Source organism: Centropristis striata, chromosome 11 (genome assembly GCF_030273125.1).
Source record: "Centropristis striata isolate RG_2023a ecotype Rhode Island chromosome 11, C.striata_1.0, whole genome shotgun sequence".
Lineage (NCBI taxonomy): Eukaryota > Metazoa > Chordata > Actinopteri > Perciformes > Serranidae > Centropristis > Centropristis striata.
Window position 1 is genome coordinate 13,572,570 of NC_081527.1, and position 26,923 is coordinate 13,599,492.

At 40.9% G+C, this 26,923-nt stretch overlaps 2 protein-coding genes across 9 annotated transcripts in view; one reads left to right on the top strand and one right to left on the bottom strand.

Moving 5' to 3' along the window:
* Positions 1-327, bottom strand: part of epha4b (eph receptor A4b) — a 103,085-nt gene extending 102,758 nt beyond the window's left edge. For 2 of the 3 annotated variants that reach the window (XM_059345019.1, XM_059345017.1), the window contains exon 1: positions 171-326. In XM_059345019.1, the coding sequence (XP_059201002.1) occupies positions 171-291 (121 nt within the window). In that variant the 5' untranslated portion in view covers positions 292-326. Of the gene's footprint in view, positions 1-170 lie in introns of all 3 variants that reach the window. The other variant, XM_059345018.1, reaches the window with a different exon arrangement.
* Positions 1-25,420, top strand: part of LOC131980729 (eotaxin-like) — a 226,883-nt gene extending 201,463 nt beyond the window's left edge. The window contains exons 1-4 of one of the 6 annotated variants that reach the window (XM_059345021.1): positions 20,463-20,644; positions 20,741-20,861; positions 21,406-21,596; positions 25,113-25,420. In XM_059345021.1, the coding sequence (XP_059201004.1) occupies positions 20,578-20,644; positions 20,741-20,861; positions 21,406-21,596; positions 25,113-25,183 (450 nt within the window). In that variant the 5' untranslated portion in view covers positions 20,463-20,577 and the 3' untranslated portion in view covers positions 25,184-25,420. Of the gene's footprint in view, positions 1-13,434; positions 14,005-20,269; positions 20,290-20,462; positions 20,645-20,740; positions 20,862-21,405; positions 21,597-23,751; positions 24,139-24,234; positions 24,350-24,927 lie in introns of those variants that run through there. The other 5 variants (XM_059345022.1, XR_009395240.1, XR_009395239.1 and 2 more) reach the window with 5 other exon arrangements.
* The last annotated feature ends 1,503 nt before the right edge of the window (positions 25,421-26,923 follow it).

Consider the following 26,923-nt stretch of genomic DNA (forward strand, 5'->3'; position numbering starts at 1 on the left):
TGATTCATAACCGAGTCCGAGCACTTAACGGGAGTCTCCGCCGCTCCGCTCCTTCCCCGGCAAGTGGAACCGCGGGATGCGGGGAGCTCCCCATCCGCCAACACAGCAGCGCACAACACCAAGTCATCACCCTCACTGCACTTCACACAACCACAAACCAGGGCACCCACCTTCATTCTCCGGGTAATTCCGTAAGGCTTGGCACGGCGACAACGCGTGAAAAAGAAGAAGAAGCGGGGAAGACAGGAGGAAAAGGGATGGATAGATCCACAGGACGCGTGGTGGTGCCATTTTTCAGGCTGCGCTGCGCCCTCGCTGCATCCCTGTTGGCGGTGTCGAGTCGGTGAGCGCAGCCCTGCGATTGAGGAGAGAGAGAGCGAGAGAGAGAGAGAGCGAGAGAGCAGGAGAGAGGGAGAGGAGGAGACGCTGGGAAGGAGGGTCCACAGCCAGCCAAGTCCTGTCAATCAGCCGCCTGGCTCTGGAGAGGTATAGAGGCCTGTGGAGAGTCCTCACACTAGGTTTCACTGTAAAATAACACATACAACTGTTAGTACTTCAAGGGCACAATCAAAATGTTTTCCTCTCTTCCAAGGCCACCCTAAACTGAAAGCCATGCACACCACTGCCCTTCAAACAGGCTGTGTAAAAGAAGTGGACGTTACCTCCTGGTCTGAAAAGTGGATACCAATACCAATACCAAGTGCCTTCAATTTGCATTATTTCTAATGGCCATTAGGGGGCTACTCCACTGTTTTGGAAAGGAAGTGATTGTATACAAGTCTATGAGAAAAAGACCCTAGATCTCACTTGATTTATTACCTCAGTAAACATTTTCCTAACAAGTTTAGGGTCTAAGAACTTGATTCCCAAATATGGTAACTATCCAGTCCAGTAGGAGCCTGGTGCATGTGCCAGAAAAAACATTTTGGGTTTACTTCTGCGTTATGTGGCCCACTGAATATTCGCAGTGGTGTTTCTATGCTGCTGGCCATACTCCACTCAGCCCATAGACTTGACATTGTAATGATGTAACAGATTTTTAAATCTTTTTTTTTTTTTGGCTCGAGGAAAGTTTTACACATATAAAATTTCCATTTATTATTCAAAAATTCATGATGTAAATAGCCATAATTTATATTGTTTTGCAGTTCAAGGTGTCCCGTTGACCGTTTTACAGATTTTTCTCTTATCTTATGATGGTGGTCTATGGGGAGAATGCTTTTTGGGCTGCATTGGGATTTTTTTTGTTGCAACCACAGAAAAAAAAGCATTTTTATGGGATTAGATGATTCTAAGCCAATTTATTTAATTTTATTTAAGTTATAGCCTATTGAAAGGAGATACAGAGTATAAAAGCTGTAAAGCTGGCTCAAATATAGCTGTATTTATAACAAATGGTCTCATATGCGATCAGAGAGTGACAGCTGCACCCCATTCCCCTTTCAGCAACTTTTGTCACCATGTCCTCATACATAGTTACGACAACAAGGGAAACATGAGCAAAAAGTTTCATTTTTTAAATTCCATTCACATCAGTTCAACATGAAATTGCAGTATGTTAGAAAGTTTGGTGAGACAGTTATTTTAAATGGAAAATAACCATGCAGTAAAAGTTTCGATGGATTTACCCAAAACCACATTGTTGTGAGGAACAAACCTCAACAAAGCCCAGCCATCTCATTACTGATCCAGAGTTGTGGGATCTACAGTATTGTTCGGGTAGCACCAGGATAAACACTCCCATCTCACTCTTGAAAATACTGTCAATTATTTTGATAAGCGACATGGGCACATGGCAATTACTGGATTACTGTCTGCTCGGGCTTGCCTCTCTCTGTCTTTGCCAGTTGTTGATATGGTTCCTGAAGATGCTACCAGCAGCAGACAACACTGACATGCACAACAGATCCCAATCAAACACTTTATGGAGATTTATTCTGCCTATATTACGTGTTTGACTGCAGTTTGGGTGTCAGGAATGTGAGTGTGTGTGTGTGTGTGAATCTTGCTCTTGGAATCGAACAGACTGCCTTTAAACATGAATAACTAACGCATGCAGCCTGTCATGTGAAATGAGCGAGGAAGAGCTGAAAGTGTGCAAGGTCAACTTTCGATCTTCCTTTTCTTGACAGAGCTTGCTTGTGTGTTGAACCCCTGCCCCTGAAGGGAGAAGATGCCTTGAGGAAGCACATGTTCCAAGTGTGTCAATGTGTGTTTGTGTTCATACATAGAGTATTGTATTTCATATCCCTCCAGCTTCTGCATTCTTGACCTGTTTTAACCTATTCTATCACCTTAGTTGAGGTCAACAACACAAAACATGATGTAATTCATGGTGGCATAAGATGCCAAGTTAATCCCTAAAGAACAGTAGATGGAACTGAAACTTTGTTTCATTTTCACTTTGAATTTGTTTTGATTTAAGATTTTAGCAGTTCAGGTCAAATCCTTCAATAAATATTAAAGTTAAGTGAGAAGCTAAAGCTAGCAGCTAGTTTGTTTAGCGTAGCTTAGCTAGCTTGAAGTCGGTGAAAGCAGCTTGACGGTCAATGTTAAAAATTGTGCCTCCTGCATGAAAGTTGTTTTTACACCTTTTTACACACTACAAAGAGATACAATGTTTATTTGTGAACTTAAAAGGTGCTAATAGCAGAATTTTTTGTCTTTCGACAGACCCAGGCTAGGTGTTAAGCTAAGCTAACTGGCTGCTAGCTAGGGATGGGTACCTTTCACATTTGAACCGATACGGTACCGATACCCGGTACCTGGGAATCGGTACCGGTACTCAACGGTACCAATTTTCGGTACTTTTGCGTTTGTTTATGTGGTAATAAATGTTAATTTGTTAAATAATAAAATCAATTTTTTTCAATTCAACATATTTATTTCTCAAAATATAAACTTTAAAAAATATATCACAACAATATAAAATCCAGGATGAGCAGTGCTTTATTGTTTTATTGTAACATGAAGGTTGCAGTGTTACCAAAGAATGCAGAAGAGCGCTCTCAGGTTGCAAGTGCACGGAGGAGAAAAAAAAAAAAAAGGTTGCAAGTGCACGTGTGATTTGTTGTGATGACGTCGTAGCTGTGCGCAGCACCGGTCAGACAGTATTGTGGCCATAGCATGGTTGGAATAAACAAAGTTGAGTCGGGCTGCTCTGTGCACATATCGAGGATGACGCAGGAGTCCGAGGGATTTAATTTCAGCGAGGCAGTTTGGAGTAAATTGGCAGGTAATATTCCTGAGTTGAAGAGCAGAGTATTAACGGAGGACCAGAGATGCATCAGCTAGTTGCTAGCTGCTAATGACTGGTCTACAGAAGAATGGAGAGAGCAAACGGAGTAAGGAAGGTCCAATCTGGAGGCAGACGAAGGCCAAGCCCGAATAGAGACATTGGAGAGATAGCAGCTGGCGGCTAGCAGGCCTAGAGCCGGGCTGTTCGTCTCTGCGCCGGGGTGGACGAGGGCAGCAGCTCGTGGCCGCGGTGAGCAGACAGGACCAGACGAGGAGGTAAATAAAAAAAGAAAAAATAGTGCGATCGTCAGCGCGCTTGTTAATCAAAGACGTTAAATGAAAACAGGTTGAAATCAATGATCAGTTTAGAGTTAACGCCGTTAAGGTACCGAAACATGGTACCGTTTGATTTTACATGAATCGGTACTCGGTAATACCGACGGAATTCGGTCGGTACCTATAAAAGTACCAAATTCGGTACCCATCCCTACTGCTAGCTGAGCCTTTGAAGCCAACCAGCATAGCTCGGCACTGTGAAAGACTGGAAACAAGGGGAAACAGATAGCCTGGCTCTGTCTGTAACAAAATCTACCATCCTACCAACACCTCTAAAGCTCACTAATTAACACGTTAATCCATATAGAAAAATGTGTAAAAATGACACATAATGTGCCAGACTATTTTTCGGCTGGGTGCATTTTGGTGTGTGGTTTTGAATATAAATTGAGTAAAATTAGAAGCTATTTTCATATCTAATTTGGCATTTCTCTTGCTGTGAATGCTCAACGCAGCTGAAAGAATTGGGTAAAGGGATCCCATAGGTCACCTGATGCACTGGGATATTTTCCTTGCAGGCTGCAGGCAAATGCGATGTAACCTCTCCGTGATTTATGGAAGGATCATGACCACAATTATATTTACCACGAGTAACGTTCTTCTATCACGCTTCTGTCCCAAATGAGGCTCCTGAAAGAGCTATAAAACTGTCAAACATACCCTGATTTATGCTGAAATTCTGTTTTACCCCCTCCCGGCCATGTGTGTTGCTGTGGAAGTGTGTGTCGGCTTTTGTGTTTTTTCTTTGTGTGTGCATGAAGCAGCCAACTCCACAGATTTGTTAAGGGTCCAATTATGATGATGATTTGTTCCCTGCAATGGCTTTACTTGGATGACCTAATTTCCTCATTGAGTGTGGGGAGTAAAGAAAAAAAGATACTAGTCCTTTTTTCTTCTCCTCCCTCTACTCACTCCATCCTCCTTTCTCTTTCTTCTTCTCCTCCTTCTTCTTCTGCTGCCATGACGCTGCATTCATCCACACGGTGACAAAACATTGCTGTCATGCATTCCACCAGTGACAGCGTGACACGGCCCCTTAAACCCTTGTCACTCCCTCTACCGCACACACACACACACACACACACACACACACACACATGTGTATGCACCCAAACACACACATCCTGCGTGCCTTGTGGAAGAGTGATCTCGCCAGTGCAAAGCAGCGATTTTGCACAATGACATTTCAAGGCTTCACAGTTGCACGCAAACGATGACAATTCACTGACAGAGCTGAGTGACATTAGCCTACAACAAACATTTGCAATGTGTCATGTGTTTCCTCATGCCCTCGCACACATAACTATCTGCGTTTCGCACCGTTTGCTCTCTTGACTACAGCTTACAAAATGTATTTCCACAAGAAAGCACTGATCTTTTCCTCGCCCTTTCATTCATTTTAAAAAGAATTCTTCTGTCATTCGTTTTCCCTCCTCTTCCGACCTCTAAATTCTCACCCTTCACCCTGCTCAGCTTGGATGGGTCAGCCATTCGCTTTATCTGACTTGGTCTGCAAACCAGCCCCCACACTTCTCTCTCTCTCTCTCTCCCTTAAACACACACATTTCACTCAGAGCTCCTGTCTGAGAAAATAAAAGACTGTAACAAAGTGGAGATGAAACTTGGATAAGTACACCAGGCAGCGTAGCGTACAAGTGTGTGCAAGAGTGTGTGCTGCATGCATGTGCCATCAGCAGCGATTGCTTGTTTGACAAGGGGCAGAGGTGATGACAGGGTCGTCTGCCTTGCCAGGAACTCCCCCCTAAGCTACCACACTCTATATACACACACACCCTTAGCCCTATTCAAAGCCACTCACTCATGTGGTAATGTCTCTATTGTGACAGCCTGAACGCTTTATGGGCAACAGCTTGGTGCTGGCATTTGGGCAGAGGAATTAGTGTGTATATTTGCGTGAATGTGTGTGTGTGTGTGTGTGTGTGTGTGTGTGTGTGTGCGTCTGGCTCATCCGCTGTGGAATCTGACCATCTAGAGTTTGATGCATCGAAACCTCGACTCCTCTGCTCCAGATCTAGCAGAGGAGTCAAGGTTTCAGGACAGGGGATGGGAAGCAGAGAAAGTTTCAGGAATGAAGATTAAAGGACGAGACTGCACACACACATATATACACACATACATCACTCCACTTCACTCTCACTTTCCTACCACCACCGTCTCAGTTAAGCAGTAAGAGCGATTCGTCATGTCAGAGAGCCCTGGTGCTGCCATACAACAAAAGGTGAAAGGGAGTGTGGGAAAGGGCTGGTGCACAAAGCCCTCCCTGCCCCCGTCTATCTCCCTGTCTCGACTGCATACGCAGGCTGCGAGCCCCTTCAGCATCCCCCACCCAGAAGTCTTCAAGGCCCCCGTCACATCAGCTACGAGATTGCAATTTTTACTGAGGCCACCAATCCCAATCCATAGTGTGCAAAAAAATATCTCAACATCAGGTCTCCAGAGCCCCCCCACAAAAAAACCCTTTAGCTCAGTCCAGACAGCCATTCAGCCAGAGATAGAGGGAGGAAGAGAAGGAGGGACAGAAGGAGGGAGAGAGAGAGATAAAAAAAACAGCTATTCAGGGAGGAAATTCTGCAAGTCTCTGCCAGATACCCACAAAAAAGAGCAAGAAAGAGTGGGAGGATCTCCTTGAGACTGATACCAGCTATGTAGCCAGAGAGACAAACACACAGACAGACAGGAGGATATTCACTGTGTTCCAAGTGTATTCTCATCTGGGTCTTGTGCGCCTGATTTTCTCTGGTTGCTTTGGTTTGAGACCAAATATTGGGGGTACACACATAGAGACACACACACACACACACAGACACTCACAGACTAACTGCTGACTCGAGGGCAAAGTGAATGTTGTCTGGCATATAGCTGAGCCAGAAGGAGAGGGATGTTTACTGTAAGTCTGCTGGGGAAGAGCAGTCAGTGTCTTACCGTCTCAATCGTGCCCTTCTCAAACAGAGGAATGATTTAACAATCAATGAAAACTGACCTTGCCTTGCTGTATCACATTCCTTTTGGAGCTGACCCACTAGCCAATGATGAGAAAACATGCATATTCACCAGGGAGAGGTGAGTATGGATATATTACTGAACGGGCCTACTGGGCGCAGGGCCAGGGGCCCAAAGGGGCAAAGAGGGCCAAAACAGCCACAGATAAAAACACAAAAACCCGAAACAATCAAAAAGTAAAAGAAAACAACAGCAAAGAGACAGAAATTGTGTCTTGCTGCTTTAGAGCATTTAGGAACAAAACAAGATAATTCTAAGAAACCATTTTTCATTTGAATAAAAGAAAAATCTATCTCAATGTCGCTTGCAAATGATCTTAAATGTAATATATACAAATGGGAACATGTCAGGGTGTTTATGTTATTTGCTCGAGCCAGTGTCACATCATATCAAAGCCGGTAGAGGAGAGATGGATAATGGATAAAAGGAAGGATGGAGTCATCATGACGAACTGGAGTTTGCCCAAACAGTGACAGTCTGTTGGCAGAGAGAGCAGGGAGCGATGCCCAACTCTGAGCTCAATCATTTCCTGCTTGCTTAGTGCCTTATATCGATAGTCTGGCTGAGATCTAGCTGAATATGAAAAGGGATTTAGGCTTCACCGTCATACATAAGGATCACACAGAACTGCCATCATCAGGACTCCAGTCTTATTAGGATTTGTAGTCGCTGATGCCTCAGTGACAGTTAATCCTTGGTCCAATAGTCTCTGAGTGAAACTATGCAGGACATTGACAGAGGAGTGAAGCAGCTGCAATTATTCAATCAGTATTACTTTGAAAATAATTGTTTTATAAACTATTATTTAACAAAACAAACAAAAAGAAATACTACAACATATCATTTAACTCCAAAAGGATACGTTGAGAGTGCTCTATCTTCATCAGTTTAACAGATTGTTTGTTTAGAAGAATTATTGAATTTGGGAGAAAAGAGAGCTTGTAGGGGTAGCTGTTACTTCTAATCACTCTCTAGCTTCTCCCTGAAGGTAAAAGTTCATATTCAGAATGATGAATATGCAAAGGATCAATTGAGTTTCTTTGCCTTGTGTAACTACTCCTTTGAAGAGCGATCGAAGGGACGGGTAGTCGTTTCTGCCAATTACTTTCATTGCAGATTTTAGTTTCACACCGGACAGAGTCCTGAACCATTCTGCTATGCTGTACCTAATAATACTCTCTCTTTCATACCTACTCATAGACTAATAAACAAAAGTAAAGTCAAATTAAAATAATATGAAATAACACAAGATAGCATAGACTAAAATTCAAATAATATAAAATAAATGAAAGTAGTGCAGTTAAAGTCCTGAGTCTTGGGAATAAAAAAGTATTGGCCACAGATAATAGTTGGCCTGAGAGTCGGAGGCAGACTAAAGGTTTGCATTAAGTCCCTTTTGTGTGCTAAAGGGCAGAAGGCAGCAAAAGTAGTGGGCTACAGAAAATAATTGCATTTACAGGTAGCACAAAGGCAGCCAAATTTCCTGCTGTGCTCACTTAATTCAATAAAATGGAGTGCAGGTGTGGAGAAAGTCGGCTGGCGTATAGCTGTTTGAGTCTGGCAAACCAAAACAGTGAGCTTGAAGTGGCTGAAAGCTGCAGGGACCTTTTCACATTACGCCACATTAGATTTAAAGTTAAAATCAAAAAATATTACTCGACTGTGATAAACACTGTTAAAGAAAGTGTGGATTCTTCTTCCACCTTTTTCCTTCACTCACACAATTATGTACACAGAGCAGATACTCATGCTGGTGTGATTTGTCACCATCCCTCTTGGCACGGACAGGCCCGTGCTAATGGACGGACACTCTTTGTGTGCTAAACAAATTAGCTCCATTACTAAGAGACAGACAGCAAGGGTGAGAGAGACAGATAGAGAGAGAGAGAGGCAAAGGTCTAAGATAAGGGATATAGAGGCAGATAAATGAAGGGAGAGGTAAACATGAAAAGGAAGAAGAGCAGGGAAGAGATTTATGCATGCTGTACAATGAATAAGAGTGAAGTCGTCTTATCAAACACTATTCTGTGTGTCTGAGAGTGTATGTGTTAGCCGGGCTAGACATCTAAGCGCTTTGAGCCCTCGCGAGAGAGGGTAAATGTGCATTATCGTCCATCCATCACTCACTCATTACTCATTCACTTACTTACACTCAGACACACACACACACACAGCACATACATGAATGCTGATACCCCCTAATACGTGCACTTAACACCAGACTGGATGCGAGTGAGACACATTTATCTCCATGCAAACTGTGTGGAAACGATACTGAGTGCATCTGCGATTGTGTGTATGTGTGTCGGAGCGAATGTGATCCGGCAGGTTTCGGGTCAAAGCAATCCTCTTTCAAATGATTGGTTCATAATCTGATTGACAGGCAGACTCCCTCCTCTCCCTCTGTCTTCTTCTGGCTTTCTAGACGTTTATCATCCATTTTCATACTTTATTATCTCCCTCCTCCTCCTCCTGCTGTATACTGTACATCTCTGTGTTCCTTTCACACACCCTCGCTTCACCTCCTTTCAATCCTCGTCATGTTTGTCCTCCCCCTCCCCATCGCTACCCTCCACCCTCTCTCCATCCTGTCTCACTCTTGATGATATAAACACATCATTCCTTCCGCGCCGTGATCGCATTACCTGTGGTAACGCCGCTCATAACCACAGCACCTTCGCCATCTGTGTGTGTGTGTGTGTGTGTGTGTGTGTGTGTGTTCTTGTACTTCCTACATAGTGAGGACCGGAACACATTTTTAACCAACAGAGTGAGGACATTTTTGTGAAGTGAGGACATTTTGGCCGGTCCTCACTTCTTTAGAGGCTTGTTTAAGGGTTGTGACTTTGTTTAAGGGTTATGGTTACAATTAGGTTTATGTTAGGGTTAGTTGTGATGGTGAAGGTAAGGGTAAGGGTTAGGGTAAGTGGCTAGGGACTTCAATATTCCAATAAGGGCCCTCACAAAGATAGAATACAAGAATGTGTGTGTGTGTGAGTGTGTGTGTGTGTGTGTATGTGTGCATAAGCTCCTCTATACAAATATGTACACACTGGGCCCGGTACAGGCAAAGTGAAGGGAAACTCGAGCAAAAAAAACTTTCCACTCAGTGATGGTGGCACTGTGGTGGCCTTGAATGTTTCATTTGGATGTACCACAGTCACACAGAGTCGTATGAAGTGGAAGGCTGAAGCTTTTTAGTGCTGACATAGTGTATCAATACACAAACATCATCCCGACCACCCAGTGAAATTGTAATCTTAAGCACAGTTTCATTTTGGTTCATATAAATAAGATTATTGTCAGTAATCGTTATTCAAAAATTATTTTTGAACAACATTAGATTTGAATTGATGTTATTATAATCCACCCAGGAGTGTTATGGTGGCAATTATTTCACTTTCCTTCCACTCAATTTCTGTCTATTTTTCTATATCCAATTAAAACTAAAAGTGCTCCAGAAAACCCCCATTGAGTGTAAGAGACAGGGTACACCATGGACAGGGCACCACATATTCACAATGACAGGCAATTTTCAGTTGTTATGTCACTTAACATACAAGTTTTAAGCCAGGCTCATGGCTTAGTTATATATTTTATTTTATTTTATTTTATTTTATTTTATTTTATTTTTATTTTATAACATGGGTTGCAATTAAAACCGTTACACACATATAACAACTTTGCTAATTCATTCTTTTTTCATCTAGTGGTATCATAGTGTCAACATTTCAGTTTGGTGGTGCAATAAGTGCTACAGAAACAAAAAGAGATTTTTTAAAGGTTATGAGGCAAGGTGCAGTCTGGACAGATGTGTTTTCAGTCTGCCGGGGAAGATGTGGAGAGTTTCTGCTGTCATGATGTCAGTGGGGAGCTTGTTCCATCACTGCAGAGTCCGGACAGCAAACAGTTGTGAATTTGTTCAGTGAGGGAGTAGCAAACTGATGGGGTCCTGGATATAGGATCAGCCTGAGCCATTCATGGTAGGTATTTAACAGTGTTTTCAACTGGATTCAAGCTGCCACTGGTAGCCACCGCAGGATGCAGAGGAGCCGTGTAGTGCGGGAGATAGGTTGAAGGATAGGTTGGAGACGGACCCGGCTGCTGCACTCTGGATGTGCTGTGAGTTATTATAATATAGGTGTGAGATGACAACAGCCTGGACTAATAGCATTCTCATTCTCAGCTGTACTGTGCTAAACTAACATGGTGAAAATAGTAAATATTACTTCAGCATGTTAGCATTGTCATTGTGATCATATTACATGCTGACATTTGCATTTCATTCAAAGCACTGCAGAGCCAGCATCACAAACCTGCTAGCATGGCTGTATAGTCTCACTTCAGAGAAAAGTCCCAGTAGGGCTGCACCATTTAAAAAAAATAAATAAATAAAAAAAAAAGATTTACAATATTGGAGGGGATGATTCGTTTGGCAACATTATTCTCATTATCATAGAAAAGTATATTAGAATAGTGTGATTTTTTTTTTGCAAGGATCTCTACCAAACCAGGTATAATAAAATGAGTGTTAATAACTGATGCAAATGACAACGATCATAATCATAAACCTAATTTCTATAGCACTTGGCTAAATGGAAGAAATAGTGCTTTCTAAAAACAATCCTCTTCTGCAATTTAGTACTGCAGTTTATAATGTTGGGTGACACACAGGAGACAAATAAAACATCCTGATATTTTGCTCTAAATTAGATCTGAATCCTGGTTGCATTTCCCTAGAATGCAACCAATCACAGTTTTTTTATTAAGTTGCTGCACCCTGCCTAACCCTCATCTAAAATCAGTGGATGCTGCTCTCAGAGAAATGTTTTAAAGGAAAAACTTCAGAGGCAAAGAATGAACTGGAAGCTGACTATATTGATTTTATGCAGTGACAGACCCCAGCTCACCAACGAAGGCCCTGTCAGAACACTGAGGGAACATTTCGACACTAGCTTTCTTTGTCTTGTTTATTTTTGATCGTCTTTGGTAAAATAGGAGAGAAACCGATGTGGAGGTCAAAGTGAGCTGGACCTCTGCACCTTTAAGGTCGAGGCCGCTGTACCCCAATCAGACAGAGGGTGATCGATCTGATGGACAATTAGAGGGCTTCCTTACCTCTTGCCTTCCAACCGCTGACCTTTGTGTGGATGTATTTACAGTATGAGAGCGAAGAGAATGCAGCCTGCAGAGTACACACACACACACACACACTTTAGAGGACGAGAAAGGGAAAACACTTTACGGAGTTTCCTTTGACGTTATCAAAGAGATTTAATGATATGCTATAGGCCTCATTTAAACTCTTAGCAGCTGCTTGGGATCTATAGTGCCATGTCACTCAACAATCAATATCTCTCACACACACTCTCCCACACACACCCTGAGAGGAATCTCTCTTATCGGGAAACATCAGATCAAGCAGATACACTTGAACGGCTATTGGGGCCAGATTGACTCACAGCGAAGGGACTCAGGATCAATGTTTTTGCTTGCAAGCCAAACTCATCCTGTTTTGTGTGTGTTTGAGAGGGTGTGTGTGCCTTGGGAGTGTTTGCCTGCCCAACCAGCTGTCTGCTCATTCACGGCATATTAATATTAAGATGGCGGTGGCGAGGATCAGAGGACAGAAAGGCAGCCCCGAGGACAGGCCGAGTGCGTCCGTGGACTCACCCGGCAGGAGAGGCCCCTGGTTGAGCTCCCCCGCCAGGCTCCAGGGACAAAGACAAGTGCCTGTGTTTCCAAACACGGGGCCCCTTTCACCACCCAGAGGTCAGGAACTTAGAATAATCTAGCTCGAGCAGGAGGGACCATGCTTTCTCATGCACACACAAACACACATTTAGGCATTAAGGCTTTGATATGACCCTGCTTAACCCAACAGAGTAGCGAATGGCGGGGTGTCGCAGGGGAAGAGAGGGCTTTAGGCAGCGGCTTCCAAGGGTGGGGGGTCTGCTACGTGGGCAGAAAGACAAAAAAGTAGAGGTGGTTGTGATGAAAAGGGCAATCATGGGACATGTGCTTGACAAACGGAGAGCTAGCACATGCCTGCTAAAAGACATACGCAAGAGGGCGAGATATGGATTGAATGGACTGTATGATCAAAGCAGACAAATAACAAGAGAGATGAAGAGAGAGAGAGGGAGACCTTGCTGCAGTTGAGTCATGAATGAGCTTGGTAGACTAAAAGGGACGCGTGCACTTTGATCCTCCACTAATAATATTTCTCAAGCACAGCCTGATCTGAAATGCCGCCACCAAAGGGAGATAAATGACTGACGACGAGACACAAAAATCAATCAGCCGATTCATCATCTGGCCATGAAAAGACACATCAGGTTTTTAAGGCACAATATCAAACTTCAGCCTTTTATTTAAGCTCAGTACTGTGTAGAATGGGACGTCTAAATGATTCAAGGCCAGCTGACATGTTATCTCTTTTACCTCACAACTTACTGTATTGCCATGAAGAGCAGAATAATGTCAGCTATAGCCTAGGGGTTGCTGTAGTTGTATTTTTGCCACTCTAGACTACTGGGCTAAATTTGGATGACTCTCTCAGAGGCTGTCAAGCTCACGCTCCACATTCACTCACTGCAGGGGAAGAACGCCATCTAGTGCACCAGAATGGAGGTTCACATAGAAACTGAAATATAATAAGTCATTGTGAGGGAAGAAGGGATGCTTTGCTAAAATTAGACAGATTATCATTGTGGATTTTGACAGTAATCGCCATGCTGTCACATAAACGTTTTAAGTCCCATTCAGACTCAGCAGAGCAGCTGTATAAAGTCTGTACTGAGGACAGTCCATAATGTCATTTTCTATCTCTTGTTTCAGAGGGAAGAGAATTTGAAAACTGGAGCAAACTCTACCAAGAACAAATGAACATACATGGACCAGAATGTACCAATAAAAAAAAGAGGAAAATAAAATAGAGATGGATATGAGTCTTGTTGAGAGTTTTTTTAGTACACCTGATTTAACCTTTATAGAGGTTTTAATATTCAGTTTTTGTTAAACTGAACACAGTAAAATGAAAAGTGAGGAGGAAAAAAAGGCAGAGTAAGAACCACGCAGGTCATAAGTGATGACTGAGAAGGATTATTTTAGTATGAATCTACTTTTTCTGAAAACTCCTACACATTGTGCCTTTAGATGTTAATATGTATTCTGGAACTAACTGATCTTTTCCACATCCAAAAATCTTGGAAAGACTGTGAGAACACCAGTGGTTGTGTGTGGGATGTGCACTGGGTCTCTGTGATGTTGGAATGTCTCCATTTTGCAATAATACTTGCTTCATCACTTGTGTGAACAAGAAATGATGAAGCCTCCCTGCAGGCGTCTCCCTCAAGCAACTGTGTCAGTGCAGCAGCTGCAGGTCACCTGTGCTCCTTGTTCAGGACTTGATGCTGGGGGTGAACAGGCTGCTGACCTCTGTTGCTTGAGCAGGTACCTTTTCTTTTAGCATCATAGACCATCTCCAGTCAATTAATTAGTCAATGAATCCGTTTTGATGAGGAGTTTTGATCATTTTATGGACCTTCCACATCATTGTTTCTCATAAAGAAACTTAAAATACATGCACTTTGATATATCTCTGTAGAAAAGCAAAATTAATATATACAGTCAAATTATTAGACCACCTTTGTTTTCTTCACTCAAGGTAAATTTGTTTGGACAAATCTAGTGATAAGAACAAAAATAGCTCATAAGAGTTTAATCTATCCATTTTCTATGGTTTTCTTGATACTGATTTGGGTAATTATCATATATATATATATATATATATATATATATATATATATATATATATATGACTTCTTTATAACAGATATTCCAAAAGCCTGCATGAGGACAGATACTCTCACAGGTTGTACCTTCCTATTGTTTATTATGCATAATTCTAATGTTATGGGATCCTAAATATGTGTTTTTTATACGATAATTTCTACTATTGTCAGTTTAATCTTCTCTATTTCACCTTCTAAAGTTTAAATAGTTCTATTAATCAAATTAACTACAAAAAATCATTTCAAAATGTGTGTTGCAGCAGTTTAACAAAAGAAAGTCTGAGCCCATTCCACACTAACTGCACAAAGCAGCAGCAACACAATAGAAAAACCACCTCCTCCCTGCTAATCGACCCATTATAGCAAATCTAAGGAGAGGACTTGACAATTTGCTGTCTATAATAGCACTGGCCAAAAGAGACAAGTTACTGAGGCGGTGAAAACCCACTCCGTCTGAAATGATCGTGCTGGATCAGCTGTGGCATTGCGCGCCTCCCAACCGTGAAGAGCTGCAGGCCGAGCGCCGCCATAATTAAAGCGTTTATTGATTAGACTTTACGCACTCCTGCGTCCTCTGGACCGTGAGCTGGAGGCGCAGGGCGGGTCAGTCACTCTTACTATGCTAATGCGTATGGTAATACAGCCACCAATTTGAGTCGATTATTGACGCGCTCCCTAAATGGGCGGTTGATCCACAATTGAAGCTTTGTGCGTAGGGGTCAATGGCGACGAGATTGATACCAGGGCAGGGGGTCAGTTTCATTTCAACTCCATCGCTTTCAGGAAATGAATTGGAAATGACTTTGTTAATTGAAATATTAATTGGAAAGTAAATGACATTTCTCAACTCCAGGAGGGATTTTCTGTTCATCCCGTGGTATTGAGCAGAAATATTCAAAATCCATCGATAGAGGCCCCTGAGGACTGGATCAGAGACCCTCATTTGTTGAGGATGAACCTCTCTCTGGTTTCATTTAGACATTTTTATCTTTATGTTTGCCTAGCCTGTGTGTGTGTGTGTGTGTGTGTGTGTGTGTGTGTGTGTGTGTGTGTGTGTGTGTGTGTGTGTGTGACAGAGACAGATGTAGAAATGAAAAGAGCACAACACAATAAAAGAAGTAAAAAAAATAATAAAAGAGCATGGCACCAGAAGAGAACTGGCCGTACCTCGCCTGCTGGAACAGAGGATAAAAATGCTTGATGGTTGATGGACCTCTGGTGGGTGCTGGTGCTGGGGGCAAAGAAGAACGTCATGCAATCAGTCTAAGAAAGGTCGGTGTATTGATCGGCGTGTATGGCTCCACTGTTACATATCAAAAACATCTCTGCTCTTCTCAACACTTCTCCGGCTCTAAAGATGACCCGGAGTGCACTGCTCTTTACAGCCGCCCATTCCCAGAAAGCCGTTTGGCCTGTCACGCTGAGGCACCAGCATCTTCCAGACACATAGTTCTTTGTTACAGCATACCTGGCCTTTATAGAAGTTTTCTAACTGTTTTTCTTACTCGATATGAACTTATCAGTGTGTGTACACAGACAGGAAGGAAAGCAAAGGAGTTAATCAGATTGTCTGATTATTATAATTCAGGGAGGGAAAAAGGAAGATCTGCATATCTGTATCTTCTAAAAATGAATCAGTAAGACTTCTCGGTGTTGGATGAAGGATAAAATTAAACCTTGATCTGTCTGGAGCTGATGCTTTATTAAACAGAGAGAGCAGACACAGACAAATGTATCCATCTGATGAGACACTTCTTTAATTACTGCTCTCGTTTGCGACATGCCACTCACATTGAGTCTTTGCCTGCAGGTGTGTGTGTTTGCTTCAGCCATGCAGCAACCAGTGTTTGTGTGTTTCATGGCAGGAAAAGCTCCCGTCTGCCATAGCCTCGACCTGAAAGCACCATTTTCTACTGTAATACTGTGCGATTTAGGGGTGTGTGAATCATGCATGAGTAGGTGTGAATCAGAAGGTTGTGGTCTGAGGCAGAGGAGTTTGGTTTCCTTATCCCTTTTCTCATCTTTGCTCTGTGGGGTTTTGGCAAAAAATACCCACATTGAATGCAACCTTTAACGTTCTGCACATTAAGGCGATGCAAAGAGATGCAGACATTCACCGCAGGGTTGTGTGGCTTGGTGCACATACGCCGTTTTCAGCTAGATCGCCAAAGTGAGCGTGATTTAACCCTCATTAAAACCATTAATGAGGTGAAGATGTGTTCAAATGACCTCATATTAGGGCTGGGCAATATATTGATATAAAAAATACATTGATATATTTTTAAATGTGATATTGAATTAGACCATTTGCATATATCGATATAGTTGTTGTTTTTTTAAAGTCTTTCTTTATATATAAATGCTCCCCTTACTAGGGTGTGTTTTAGTTCTTTTGTAATGTTCGTTATTCTTTTCTTATATAAATATATTTATTTCGGAAAAAGATTGGCCTGTTTTATTTCATAGGTTATTTATATTTAAGATATTTTTTTTATTTAAATGTGCACTTTATGGAGCCTTGATTTAAAAAAAAAGTATTCCTGTTGTTATACAGTATTTATGTTCACTTAAATAAACGGTTTCAATAAAACTACTTGTGACATGTCATATTTGGCTTTGACTTTGACTGAACATTTGCTCTCACTTTGCGATAAAAATACTGGGATATATATCGTATATGGATATTCAGCCTAAATATATCGGGATATGACTTTAGGTCCATATATTGCCCAGCCCTACATCATATCATTGGGGTTCAAAACATGCACAGTAAAATCTGGCCTGAACCTGCCAAAAGTTTCAACAGGTGGTGCACAATGAGAGAACATCCTGGTTCTATGAGCCTGAGCCATGAGCACCTAGACGGAAACCAATTATTATTTCTGGCTCCGTCTGCTGTAACCCTCCAACATCACAGTTCCAGTTACTGCGCATGTGTTGGACCCCGACAATATGGCGTTGTTTAACCCTGTGTCTTGTCTTGTCCTCCTTCTATTCTCCACTTGCAGCCAATCCCAGCACAGACTGAATTTCCTTCTGAATCTCATGTCCAGCACCTTTAAATGTGCGTCTGTGTGTGTGTTAACATGCATTATGTAAATATGTTTTTAAGCGTGCCCTTGTGTCCGTGCACAGGGGGTCGACAATGTGCTTCTCATTCCCATTTGCGGTCGATATCGGATGAGGATATGAGAGTCAGTATTGATTGTAATTTCCTGCGACGCTACGTTCCACTCTCTTGCTTTATCAGGAGACTAATACCCATCAGCTACGCTGTCAGCCAACCAACAGCCCTGGCTGCTGCCCAGGACAACAACTAATGAATAAGAGAGGAACGAATAATCCAGCGAGGCATTTCTCCTCTGACAAACAGGCTGCCACAGGGATGATAATGATGAACCTGGGATATTGGGTGTGGAGAAATGTATACGTGTGTGTATAAGAGTACATCAATGCGGGCAGGTCATTAAGTGTGAGCCTGCTTGCATGTGGGTTTGTGTATGTAGTATGTGATCAGGTGTGTGTCTGTATGTGGTGACGGCATCACACAAGCCAAGTTTTCATTGATTTTAATGACTGGACATTTGGGGCGACATGCGTTGGTGTGTCTTGGGATTGTTGACTGAAGGAGTCAAGGGCATGAAGCTAACATTAGCTTCCCATCCTGACAGTGGGTGGACTGCCAATCAGGTGTTTATTTCTGCAGTCATTGTTGAGCAGGTATAATGATGTGCTGGCTGAGATGCACCGCAGGGCCCAGACACATAGTGTAGGTTTCCGTTCTCCTCCTCCATTCAGTTTTTTTTCTCTGATTCACACCTGCTGTGTCTCAGTTTCCCTTCAACTCTTTCTTCAAAGGATCATCTTGGTCTCAGTTTAACTGTCTGCCTCTTTGCACGTGTATTATTCTCCCATTCTCTGTATACCTTTCACTTTCACTCCTTTTTCTCACTTGATCAGTCCTCTGTTTCTTTCTTATTTTAAAGTTTAAACAGAGTCCATTATATGTCAGTGCACCTTCACCGTTGGTTAAATGCTTTCTTAGATCATAAAAAATAACGCATGTCTCCTGTATACATAATTCAAGTGCCCCTGAAATAAATAAATGTGGTTCTCAGTACCGGAGACCAGTGTTGTGTGCTGTGTGAAACCAAAAGTGGGTGTTGTTCCGTCACTTATGTAACTGCATCCAAGAGTAACATATGGAAATAATTATTTTTAACCCAAACCTGTTCTTTTTTCCTATCCTTAACCAAGTACTTTTGATGCTTAAACCAAACTATTTCTTTGTTTTGATTACAGTAGTTGATTTTGAAAAGCCACTACACAGGTAGCGAGTGGAAACTGACACGCAGTCCCTGACAGGTTTAAAACTGGTGCTAGAGTTCTCCCTCAGGTATCATATTTTGAAGCGTAGAGCCACTGCTTGTCTTTAAAATAAACTTCCATGTTCACAGGAAAGAGCTTTGTTGGGTTAAGGCAACAAAACTTCTTTGTAGGGTTTAGGAAAATATTGTGTTTTGGGTTAAAAATAAATATATTTGTTACCTAGCCTAGTTAAGTACATTACGTAACTTAAAAAGGTCAGTGTTGCCTTTTGACTTCACATGGGACACAAACAACAGCCACCTTGGTAAAGTCTTGACCTCTTCCCAGCTCTGACTTTTTTTAGGGAATTGAAGCAGCAATGTTTGAAGGGATTGCTATGGCATTCTTACTCATATTTTCTCAAACCGTACCTTTAACTATCACTGCTTAGTCCTCTTCTTTCTCTTTATACTGCATCACCTGACTTCCTCCTTTACTCTCCCCTTAACTACAGCCACGTGGAGTGTCATAGTTTGAAGTGAGGCCCTCTGACCAAGCTGCCTTATTAGACAACTTCAGAATGAGAACAGGCTAAGATATCACTATATATTTAGATATTTTAAAGTTTTAAGCTGTTGGGGTTCATCTGTGGCATACCTGTGGCCCCAACAAAGCTTAAAAACACGTTTGATGAATATCCGAGTGTAAGTAACGATAATTGTGACAATGTTATGATGATTAGATATTGACCTGTATCAGTTAATATGGTAAGTTCCTCCATTTTTCATTTTTTTTCTCTGATTCACACCTATTGTGTCTCAGTTTCCCTTCAACTCTTTCTTCAAAGGATCATCCTGTCACATGTATTATTCTCCCATTCTCTGTATACCTTTCACTTTCACTCCTTTCTCTCACTTGATCAGTCCTCTATTTCTTTCTTATTTTAAAGTTTTGTTTGTATACCTTCTCAAAACTTTATTAATCAATCTGTCCCAGACACAACACAATGAAAATTAAACCACAATTAACAGAGGATTGTGTCCGAAAACAAAATAATTCCAAGTTTATGTGGAACATTTTTTATATATACAGTGTAGTTTCATAGTTGTAAATGCTAATGTGAAGGCCAACAGCAAGAAACATCATTGCAACAGCCTCTATACACAAATGCACTCTAGAGAGCTAAAAATATTTTCAACCACATGTGTGGGTGTACCATGAAAGATCACTGACAACCTGTTTAGGTAGTTAGAAGTATAACCTAGTACAAGCATTTTTAAAGGATATTTATATTGATTACATTCATCTTAACTGATTACGATCAAAAATGTTGACAGATCTATTCTAACATTTAATAATAATTCAATGTTCCTTTCAGCCACCAAACTTCTTTTTTACTATCAACGACTCTTAAAGTAGAGGCAGCTTGTGGTTTTCAGAGTGAGTGTAAAGGAAAGTGATGAGTTTCTGTGTGTGTGTGTTAGGGTTAGGTTTAGCATATATGGATGTTTGTACTTTTTAGTGATACTAAAACTAGTGCTACTGTTGTGTGCTTGTTGCATTGTGGGAAGGCCTGTGGTAAATGGTCTGTTTCTCACCTTTGGCGGGTTTAAGGCGAACTCATTCTTTCCTCTCCCCACCGTGCGGTTAGCGAGTAGCCTCCATGGTGACGAGTCTGAGGTGTGAAGTTGGGGGAGCAGCGGAAGGGGGCTTGTGTTTTATAAAAGCCCAGATCAAATTATCAGCAAGACAGAGAGAAGTTCGCTAATCAGCAAAGACGTGAACATACACGCTTGGCCTGCTGTGTGAGAAAGACTGCCTTGATTCAGATTGTATAAATTTGAACTGAGAGGTAAAACAGCTGAAGGACAAAGCCAGAATGACGTTCAGCCTGGTGTACATCGCTCTTCTCGGCTTCACCACATGGATGAGCGTGGTTGACGCAAGTGAGTACACTAAAAGTTTTTGTTTGAGGATTTGGTCTGAAGGTTTTGCAGCACAAAATTAACAGTGTTTATTCTTCCTTTCTCTGTCTTTTTTAGCCCATGTATCGGTGTCTAGCTGTTGTCAGGGATGGTCAAACACTCTTCAAAGAGTCGCACTTGGAAATATTGTGGACTACACCAAGCAGACCGAAGGCACCTGTCCACTCGAAGCCATAGTGTAAGTTGTCCTGATTCACTGTACAGAATAAAGAAATATATAAATTTAGGACAAATATCCACATGTACTCACAAATACATTTTGTTTTTAAAGGCTGGGAACCATTAAAATTACAAAATACAAAACGAAACACATGAAAATTTCCTTCCTTACTTTCAGTTGTACAGTCATGCAAAAAATTATTAGACCACCCTTTTTTTCAATTTCTTGTTCGTTTTAATGCCTGGTACAACTAAATGTATATTTGTTTATAATGATAACAACAAAAACAGCCCAGAAGAGTTTAGTTTAATTTTCCATGGTTTTCTTGATAATAACCAAAATCATTATCAAGTAGCCATGCAGACAGCTTTGGTTTGTTTGATCTTTTCAGAGCATTGGAAAATTATATTTAAAAAAAATTCTCTCTTCAGAAAGTGTCCCCATCACACTGGAAAATTTAAAAACCTAGGGGTCAACAATTTCAATGGAACAACTTTTTACTAGACAATATTAAAACAGCGTTGTGATAACAGATGAAATAACAGATCCCTTTCAATTACAGGTTTGAGACAAGGCGTGGTATCAAGATTTGCTCCGACCCTGACAGTGACCGTGCAAAAAAAGCCATGCAGAAGGTGGATGAGAAGAAAATTCAAAAAGCATTGCAAGAGAAGGGACACAATGAAGAAGGATCAACAAGCACCATTACATCTGCAGTGTCCAGTACATCAACAAACGCACCGCAGAAGAAAGACAGAAGGAGGAAGAGGTTTAGTAGGAAGAATCACAAGACAAACGAAAGTTACTAGTCAGCACATATGACTGTTTCCATTTGGACTTGTCCTGCTGTATTGCATTATTATCAAAACTAACCTGAAACAAAAAAGACATTTATATTTCATGTATTTCATTGTATTGTATTGCATTGTATTGTATTGTATTGTATGAGTAAATATTAAATGTATATTTAAGTATATATTGAGCACACCTTGTTGTCATAAATGTTGGTCAAAAGAAAATACATTTTGACCTATTCCAGTCATTTGCTAATAAAGTAATCTTGAGCAGATTTAGTGTTTTTTTTTTTTTTTTTTAAGGAATAAATGGAACATAATGTGAAACAGAATTGGCATGTCATTGTCTGTTGACACATGCAGTATCTGTTCCCAGTAACTCTCATTGAGTTTACACATAATGCAGGTAACCAATATGCAACTTTCAGCTAAACTGTTGACAAATCTAGACAAAGATTAACATCATGGATACAGCTCTTATTAAATACAAGTAGGTTTAAACTCTGAAATGAATGCCAATTTGAATAAAAGCTTCTGCTAAATTAAATTATAAAAATTGTAACTAGGTATAAACCATAGTAATTGAATGAGAGTAAAACTGACATTCCCATCCAAATCAACATGGTAGAATGATCAGAGCGGCACTCATTTTTAGGTGTAACAGTGACCAATGTCAGGAAATGTGACCATTGTAGCAGCTAGATTCCATAATCTTCTGTATTAATCAAATTGTGGCACTTCGCAGACTCAGGGTTTTGCAGTCTATGTTTGCAATACGTAGTATGTAAGCAGTTGCTAATTGAGTAAAATTATCAACTTAATGCTCCATCCCTACACTCTTGTCACAGCATAGAAATATTGCCTCCACCAGATGAGAGACAACTCAGTTAACCTCACTGTAGCAGTGTAGAATGAAAGCAAGGTGGAATTAGCAAGCGTGCTAACCAGCTGACAGCTGGCTAGTTAGCTAGCCAGTTGGATAGGCAGCCAATTAGCTAGTTTGCTAGCCAGTTAGCTAACAGTTCCTAGAATTCACTCCCTGCCGCTAGGAGAATATTTCACTGGGAGTGAGTTAAGTAGCCTGCTGTCCATAACCGGAGCTGCTAACGCACTTGACAGCCCCACAGACGTGTATTGCATTACAACTGGAAAATCAGCATTTCCTTTCAAGCTAGTCAAATGACAACGGCAAACAGGTCAATGCCCGCTCTACTCATTCTATTTCCACGATATTGTTATATTATATTTTTTTCAAAGACAGGCATGAGACAGGGCAATGTGTTCTCACAATATGTTATCTTGTTTAGGCTAGATACGCGCATGTAATAAAAACAACACACACACACACACACACACACACACATTGTGTATCACAACCTTCGAAGAGACTTGCACAGCTGTTGGCCTGTCCATGTCATAGGTAACAGGTTTGTGTGTAAGTCTAAGTTCTTAAGAAGAATGAAAATATGAATTATAACAGGAATCAGGGCTCATTCTGACTGGGATCCTGCGAAAGCTGTGTCATTCTGAGTCCAGCGCTGTATAGCTTTACCTGTGACCTAATTAAAGGCCGGCATTGAGACCAGTCTATTTCTCCGGTGTGTGTTTTCTCTCAGGCCTCCAATCTATGAACCTGAGTGACCTTTAAAGTATAAACATAACAACAACAACATATAAATATACATAGAAAACAAAAGAAGAAACCCAAACAAATGTCACCATGAGAGTGAGCAAACCAGTCTGCTTTAGGCAGGCTGCAACATAACCTGACATAGGTAAAAAAAAATAATAACAAAATATAACCCCAGGGTTGTCACAAAATATTGAGCATTACCATACTGAGAATCTGTTATACCCACATGCCACAGTAAACATGTGGGCGTAACCTGCGTCACAGCCTATTAAGCTAAATGTTTCGGGTACTTTTGCTAACCACTATTATTTCAGTGCTCTTTACAGCCACCAAACTTTTCATAGTATTAGTGACTCTCATATAGAGGCAGCTTGTGGTTTTAAGAATGAGTGTAAAGGAAAGTGATGAGTATCTGTGTGCATGTGTACATCTATGAATGTTTGTACTTTTGAGTGATGCTACTTTTGTGTGCTTGTTGCAGGCCTGTGGTAAATGGTCTGTTTGTCATCTTTGGCTGATTCAAGGTGAGCTCATTCTTTCCTCTCCCCACTGTGCGGCCACAGCGAGTAGCCTCCATGGCGACGAGGCAGGGGTGTGAAGTTGGGGGAGAGGCGGAAGGGGGCTTGTCTTTTTTATAAAAGCCAAGATCAAAACAGAAAGAAGTTCACAAATTGGAAAACACATGAATGTACACGCTACGCCTGCTGTGTGAGCAAGACTGTCTTGATTATTCTCTGCGAGGGATTCAGATGGTATAAGTTTGAGCTGAGAGATACAACAGTTGAAGGGTGAAGCCTGAGGATGAGGTTCAGCCTGGTGCTCGCGGCTCTACTCTGCCTTACCACATGGATGAGCGTGGTCAATGCAAGTAAGTAGAATAAAAGTTCATGATTTTTGTTCGAGTCTGAATGTTTGGCAGCACAAAATTAAGGGTACTTAATCTTTCCCTCTCTGTCTCGTTTAGTCCATGTACCAGTTGCAAGCTGCTGTGATATGGTGTCCACGACCAAAGTCCAGGTTACACGAATTCAGGATTACACAATTCAGTCCGAAGGTGCCTGTCCAATCAAAGCCGTTGTGTAAGTGGTCCTGTAAATTCACGTTCTATAGAAATAATATCCATATGCACATTTTTTAATGGTGAGTTCACCCAAATTACAACTTAAACAAACACACATTTGTCACTGTAGCCACACACACACACACACACACACACACGCGCGCACACACACACACACGCACACACACACACACACACACACACACACACACACACGCGCACACACACACACACACACACACACACACACACACAGTATCTGAGATTTTAACCTTCTCAGTACAATGGTGGTAAATGAAAAATTCCGAAAATGTAATAGCAACATCTCTTTTCAGAGTATTCAGAGTAACAAGGCCTCTCTCTGTAAAGGAATGCTGCTGTTGATTTTTTTTTAGTGCATTGAGCTAGAATATTTCAAAACCTGAACAAACAATCTGCAAGGCTAGATTCAAGTAAAGGTAAATTAGAAACATGTTTTTGTTTTCAAACTTGGATGAACTACCTCTTTAAGAAATGATTTGTAGAAACTTAATTCATGTTAAAATGTTAAATGTTAAAATGTAGTATGATGCATTAACAAATCATAACTAATTACAGGTTTAGAACAACTTCTGGGATAAGAATTTGCTCCGACCCTAATGATGGCTGGGCAAAGAAAGCCATGCGGAAGGTGGACACAGAGAAAAACAAGGAAGTGCAAGAGAAGCAACAGAGTGAAGAAGGATCAATAAGCACCATCACAACAGCTGCACCCAGTCCACCAAAAAACGCACCAAAGAGACGCAGATATGGGAGGAGACGCCTGAGGAGGAAGCTCGCAAGAAAGAGGAAGGGACAGAGAAAACGCGTGTGAGGAATCATGAGACAAATCAAAGTTACCACAGTCAGCAAACATTAATTTTAACAATTGGACTGGTCCTCTTTTATCTCATGGATCGTAAACAAACCTGAAACAAAAAGACCTTTATATCATTATATATGCAATATGTATTTTAATATATGATGATCATACCTTATTGTCATAAATCTGTGTCTAATCAAATAAGCTTCAATTTTGTCATTTTCCATTGATTTTACAATAAAATCTTCTTTAGCAGATTTTTTTTGTTTTAGTTTTTTGTGTTATGAACAAATGGAACATAATGTGAAACACAATTGAGAATTTGGACCAAATCTTATTTTTGGGTGGTTCTGTTTTTTTATTCTTCAGCTATGCTGGTAAAATATGTTTTAAAAGACAAAATTCTTGGCTATTTAACTTTTAAACGGGTCAACCTCCCAGGGATAAAAAAAAAAAATCTTACATAGCATTTTTGCAGCTATTGCCCACTTTTAATTTTAATCTAATTTATCTTTGTAATATCAGTTAGAACACACATTAGGTGTACCATAGAAACTCAATCATTATAAACATATACTTAAAGAATATAATAGAAAAACACCGTCTGATGAAGATGACGTCCATCTGACAACGTGACGTCATACAAAACACCAAATAATACACATAGCCACTCTAATCTCAACTCTAATCCTCTTTAATTGTTTAGGATTTAAACATAAAATCAGCTGTTGCATCAAAACCTAAAAACAAGAAGATGTGAGAACATTTAAACACAATAACTGTGAAAGACCTATCTAACTTTGCAAAAATTCTACAGAAACCATATATTATGACTCACTAACAGTATGCCCAAATGTAATGCTACAGTACAAAAATATAACTTTTTTATGGGTCATCAAAATAAATGAATATATATGTATTTATATACACTCAGCGGCCACTTCGTAAGGTAAACCTGTTCATCTAATGCAAATATGTAATCAGACAATCTCATGGCAGCAGCTTCATGCATTAAGGCCTGCTGAAGTTCAAAGCGAGCATCAGAATGTGGAACGAAAGGTGATTTAAGTGACTTTAAACATGGCATCGTTGTTGGTGCCAAACGGGCTGGTCAAAGTATTTCACAAACTGCTAATCTAACAACCATCTCTAGGGTTTACAGAGAATGGTCTGAAAAAGAGAAAATATCCAGTGAGAGGCAGTTCTCTGGGACACAATGCCTGGTTGAGGTCAGAGGAGAATGGCCAGACTGGTTCCAGATGACAGAAAGGCAACTCAACTCAAATAACCACTCGTAACAACCAAAGTATGCAGAAGATCATCTCTGAACGCACAACACGTCCAACCTTGAAGTAGATGGGTTACAGCATCTAGTTTATTAGGTACACACTTCAGCTACACATTACACCTAATTAAGTGGCCGGCGAGTGATACATACAGTATTATTGTCTTTGGACAGATTTCAATTGAATAAATGTCACTAAGAATTAGGTAATGATCAAATTCAGTTATATTTACATTTAAGATAATGTTCCAGTGTTTTCAGAGTCAGGATTGTATGGCACAAAGAATTTGCAAATTATTCCATTTTGTTTTACTTGTGCTTTAGAAAACGTCCCAACTTTGTTGAAAATCGGGGTTGTAAGTTAGAGACAGTCTGTTAACAAACGTATATGCCACGCCTGCTGTGTGAGACTGGCTCGCTACAATGCTCTTCAAATACTCAGACAAGCAGTAGAGTTACGTATTTTG